Here is a 6,170-nt window from a genome sequence, read left to right as displayed (position 1 = left end):
TCTCTCTCTCTCTCTCTCTCTCTCTCTCTCTCTCTCTCTCTCTCTCTCTCTCTCTCTCATGCACGATTTTTTTTAATTAATTCCCTATGTTTTTAATGAAATATCAAAGCATCGAAAAGCAATGTAAAATTTAACTTGCAAAAGAGAGCACTTTAATGATAATTAGATCACTCGAGTTTTACTTTGCAATTCATTCGCATTGTATTTCGCAAAAATATCTAGGTCGTATGCAAATGAGATATGCCAAGTTGATTATGAGCCTTGGACTTTAAAGATGCACGAAACATTTGAATGACTCGATTGCAACTCTAATGAGATACTTGACCTGGCGCTGCGCACACGTATGATTTATTTCCGCAATATTCGAAACGTCAGCAATATTCACTACTTATACATCTTAATGGAGCATAAGATCCATTTGATATTCAACGAAGCAAGCTCTGGATGGTTGATTCAGACATTCTCTTTTGACTTGTCTTCTTTTATATAAAAAATAAACTTTAAAATTAATACGTTTGCTTACTAGCGTAAGGTTGTTGAACACATAAAAACTCGTCTCGTTTCAAGTTTGAAAAATCTAAACTTTAACCGTTCGGAGCTGATGCCAAAATTTATAACATATTTATCGATACTGCAAGACTTTAGTAAGGTTTTAATTTATGTAAAAAAATATTAATTGATTTCAAGAAACTAACATGGCATGGCTCGTATATAAAAAAGAATAAATAACTAACAACAAGTACATTTCAAGAATAATCTAAATTTGCAAAATAACATAAAAAAAATTGATTTGTTGTTGAATTTCTTTTTTGGCAAAAGAATTTAGAGTTGAGTGGGTCTAATAGACTTAATTATAAATCAGCTTTGGAGAATTAAACTACTTCAATATAATCATTTTTGCGTTAAAAATTAAGAATCAAAATTAAAATCATCGTTCATCGGATTTCGTTCATTCATTCATCAACATTTCGAATTCAATCGTAAAAGAAACGTGTCGACTTTCGAATACTATTTGTCACAAAATCGAGAAGTCGTTCAATATTGGAATCCGTTGTAAGCCATTTCAAAGCGTCATAAAAATTTGTCGTCAGCTTGCCGCAGCGATATTCCAGATCGGCTGACGAGTTATACGGGATATCGTAAAAGCATTTTCCTCCGGCGAACAGTAGTGCCGTGAAAATCCCAGTACTATCGGTGATGTTCTGAAAGATCCCGCACTGTATATCGTGCGCAATCTCAAGCTCTCTAGCCAGAAATCACAGAAATAGTCCGGGCAAGTTAGAAACTCGCCGCGTTTCGACTTCCGTGCAGGGCGGCGGCGTAGATGTAGTGTGTGCGCGCATTCCCGCCCAATAAATTAATCACGAAACTTTCGCAATGTGGAAGTCCGCCGCAAACTAATTTGTTGGCCGGCTCGGAAAGTACACGCGCGTATCCCCCAAGTGTATGTATTATACGAGCTTCGCGCGGACCAAGAAGTATAATGGGCACGGATGGGCGCGCACGTGCGCGGGTCCGGCGCATAATCATTGCATTTATATTCACTCACCATCGATATTAGACGAGGATTGATCCACGCCTGCTGCATGTTATCGTCGAGGTACCGTTTCGCAATCCGGGCAATGTTCTCTTGCGGCTCTTTCTTCGACACAGCCGATACAGTGGGCGGGACGACAACGTTGGCATTGTTCCTGAGACAGAAATTGAAGACAGGATTAACATGAGCATCGATCAAGCCTGGATTCGTGAACACCTCGTAGAAAGCGAGCGCCGATTATTACTGTGTTGCACGATAATTGGGACGTTCGAAGCGGCGAAAGATATTTTCGACCGATGATTCGAGTAGGCAGAACCCGAAGATCGAACACAAAGATGAATATGTAGCCTTGACTAGACACATGGTGTGCCCTTAAGAAATTATAGCAAGTCAAATCAAAATCTTACATAAATATAAGAATTGGTATAATAATTTTTTTTTTAATAAGTAGAGTTAAAATATTCAATTTTTCGTCTAACTTACAAAAGATAAAATAAATACATCTTTACTTATTAATTACAGCGCCGTTATCCTTAATTTCCTTATATATTTGTTATATCTGTTATATTTATTTCATTTTTTTTAATATTGTATTATCTAATATAATCATATTTTTATAAATCAATAAAAGTACCTAGTACTAATTTATGAGACCATAATATCACAATTTGTCGATTTTATGTGGCCGTCACTTTAGAAAATAGGCGGTCCATGATTATAATCATAGTTGGCATGTAGTTTGTAAGAACATTCGGTGAACGATGACAGGTCACTTGTGCACGCATGAAATTCTTAGTATGTGTAGAATAACTTCAAAGTCGAAGCACGTGTCTCTTCCTGAGAAAAGAACATTCGTGTACTACTGAAACGAGGTCTCCGATTTGCTTAAAGTACATCAAAACGTGCCTGAATTTTATATTATCGTAACACGAGCAACATATTCTTCTATCGATGCAACGTATTTGCAGTAATAATGGTAATGAATAGGATGCCAAGTCAACTTGACTAAATTTCACATCTTGAGTTTTCTACTGTTAAGATTATATTACAGTTGACTGTTGATCATCATTATTGTTAAATGTGAAATTTGCCTTTTCCTTCATATTATTTTATCAAAGATGGTTCTAAATGAAGCCGAAACGTTCGAGGAATTTATGATATATTTTTTACTAATTAATTTTTTTACTAATTAATATAATAAATTAATAACGGATACAAGAATGAAGACGTTACTTTGTTTATAGTTTTTTCAAAACACGCGTTGAACATTCTGTGTACAAGCGTAAATAATTGCGCGATTATCGACAGAGAAAATGTTCGTGTGAATCAATATAGAGAAAGAAGATTTGACAAAAGATACATTACTTCTAGATTAGCTTGAAACGAGCAATTTGTGATTAGCTCTAATTAACTTATGTTTAATGCTGCCATAAATAATTTAAAAATGTCATTTTTTTTCTTTTCTTCTGAATAATTTTATATTTTTTACTTGTGTTATTTTTCTTACGAAAGTGTGACTTTCTATATATTATTATTCTATATACTACGCTTATGATGCTTTCTATTTTAATTTTATAAAAGCTCGACAAATGTACCTGTGAAATTAAAATTGTCCATTACACCAAATGTATACAATAAAAAATGCAAAATAATTTGTTAAAACGCTTGAAACATATTTGCGAAAATAAAAATTACACTTTTGTCAAGAATATAATTGTATGCATAAAATTATTGTAAATTGTTCTATCAAATGTATACAATATTTGAATACATAGTAAAATCCCTTATAAATTTTATATCTTAAAGGTGTATGTTTCACATTCAAAGTATATTACCAAAAATATAAAAGTTTCATAGATTGTTCTATTATTGCATCTAAATATTTGTGTAAAATTTGATCAATTCTCAATTCTCTTATCGATTTAAAAGTTATTTAATTGTTCTGTTAGTCTTGATTCTTAAAATTCCTACATAAAACCTTTATAAGCTCAATTATTTGTTTGTTTTGCTTTTTACAATTTGTTTTAAAATATTTTAAAATTATATATTGGCTGATACTGGTTTTCTAACTGATTCTTTGATTAATATTTTTAACCGATATTATACAGTCGAAACATCCAATTCTTGTTTTCATAAGCGTAAAATTACTTGCTGTAAAAATTAAAACAATGAGATAACGATTTTTTTATTGATTGTATAACAATCAAAGATGTATATATATATACATCATTAACCAATACACCAATATGTTGGTTGCATATGTTAATTTAACTTATGAGCTATTTAGCAGTTTATCTTAACTTTTATTATAGGAACTTAAATGTTGAACAGTTGATTCATTTATTTCTCACTGGCAAAGAAATCGCTCGGTAGCGACATAAATTAAAATACAAGTTATTATGCTTAGAATCGATCGACAGCACTTAAATCTGTGTAATGACGGACTGCATAGCGTTAAATGCTATTATTTAATAGGTTGACTGAGTTATTAATATGAACGACATTTGATGGAGAATAGCAGTTGATAGCAGTCTAAACGCAGAATGGGTGATGCGGGTGTGTATAGGGCATTGTGGGGCAGGAGGCCACGAAATTAACGGTCTCCTGTGCCGTACGGCGATGTATCAAACCGAATCTATTGTGCAAACGCCACACCATTGCCACCGTCACTGGCCATCACCGGCCGCCAGATTGCACGTTGCACGATGTAGAAACAGCTTGGAATGAGAAGGAGAGGTCGATACGATACGTATCTCTCCGGCTGCGCGAAGGATCATTATAACATTGCAGTCGCAACTGTCTACCGACGTCTTGATTGGATTAACGTAATGATATTCAGTGTGCCCAAAAAACATTCCCGTGTTTTAATAAAAGTGTGGATCATTAATTTTCTACAAACGAGTACTTAAAATCGCCACTAACAACGAGCAGATGAAATTATTTATTGATCTATACACGTATAAAGACTGCATTTGCAGATTACTTTTAGTCATATTTAATTAAAAATGAATAAAAAATATGTAAACATTTTAAATATTTTGTTTTTGATCAAATATTTTCAGAATGAAAGTTTAAATACAGTTTATATATTTTAGCATAGAGAATGTTTGTTCATTAAATGTTTTGTTAATTAAGTTTTTGTAAAAGTTTTGCAAAAAAAATAGAAAGAAAATATAAAATTAGTAAATTTTCATACTTTTAAAATTTAGGAAAAATATAGACGAGTATAGTCATAAAGGAATTTCCTAATAATTTCTTACGGCTATAAGATGCTATTATTCACAACGCATGCATTCTAATGACGCGGAGCGTACTTCGATGTAGTCAGACAGTGACTGAATTCCCCATCGTGCGTTCACAATTATCCCATTAATTCCCAGATGGGTTACGCTGCGTGCAGATTTTTAATTCGCGACGTCTTCGAGGCTTACGCGCATCCCGTATGCGGCATTGCTTCATGTAGAATTAATTATCCGCCTTTCTCGCGGAAGGTTGTACCAAAATTTACGTCCGCCGTTCGTTTCTGCCAGGGTTGACTCGAGGAAGAGCTTGGCAGAATATTCGATCTACGCCACATTTTCTAATCTCACATTTGGACGTTTCTTTTTTAACTGAAATCGCAATTTTCTCATAAAACAAATTAATACAAAATTAGAGTAGGATTAATAATAATTTAGTGCGGACGACATTTGATAATGATAATATATTTACTAATGATTATAGTTATAAATAATTATATGAAACATTCAAACTGTTTACTAGAATGTTAAAACTTACAGCCTTGTCATCAACATTTAAGCATTTCACATTATCTTAACTCTCAGTATAATTAGTATACACGACTAGGTCATTCAGGTGCTTCATGCACATTTCTTTTCTTTGATAAACTAGGACTCTCAAATAATTAGTTATAATATTTATATATATTATTTTGTAATATTTATATACATTATATACATTATTTATATACATTATTTTTAAATATACAACCTTACAAATATACTTTCTGAAAATGTTAAAGTATATGCAAAAATAATTTTTGTATATTTGTTAAAATGATGAAAAATAAATCTGGAACATGAATGACTCATCAAGTGAAGTAAGAAACCGAAAAATCATCGCGTGTATACTAAGAGTTAATAATTTAACAAAATTATTGTCAAATTCATATCTAGCTTTTATTTCAGCAAAACCGCTTTTTTCCGTGTATAATTAATTGTGCACTGATATCCGCGCTAAATTAGAATAGAGTTAATAAAGATTTATTTCAATTTGAAAAGTCTCTAAGTCTTGTTCATTTTTAAAACAAATTAAAATAATTATAAAAATAATTTACTTTCTAACAATGTTTTATATCCTTTCATTAAATCCAATTAAAATCTAAGAACCATGCTTCTATAAAGAAAACTTTTGTAAAAAAAACGACTAGTGCTTTACACGCGCACGCATAAAAAATAATATTCACATTTGAAATATCATATGTGTGTTTTCTTTCATTGTTTTTATAACAGTAAATTGTTATTACATCTAACCGTGTCTATTTTTTCTCGGGGATCACGCTATCCTCCCACTGCTTCTATTTTCAGCAGATCCATAAAGCGCGGTTCCGCGCGTACAATGCACGCCTATGAAT

At 32.3% G+C, this 6,170-nt stretch overlaps 1 protein-coding gene across 1 annotated transcript in view; it reads right to left on the bottom strand.

Moving 5' to 3' along the window:
* LOC108690837 overlaps positions 1-6,170 on the bottom strand; it is a 147,491-nt gene that overhangs the window by 41,652 nt on the left and 99,669 nt on the right. Inside the window, exon 3 of the mRNA XM_018198349.1 lies at positions 1,550-1,691. Coding sequence (XP_018053838.1) covers positions 1,550-1,691 — 142 coding nt within the window. The remainder of the gene's footprint in view (positions 1-1,549; positions 1,692-6,170) is intronic.

This window comes from Atta colombica, unplaced genomic scaffold (assembly GCF_001594045.1).
Source record: "Atta colombica isolate Treedump-2 unplaced genomic scaffold, Acol1.0 scaffold38, whole genome shotgun sequence".
In the NCBI taxonomy this organism is placed as follows: domain Eukaryota; kingdom Metazoa; phylum Arthropoda; class Insecta; order Hymenoptera; family Formicidae; genus Atta; species Atta colombica.
Note: the sequence above shows the minus strand (reverse complement) of the source record. Positions and strands in the feature narration are given on the sequence as shown.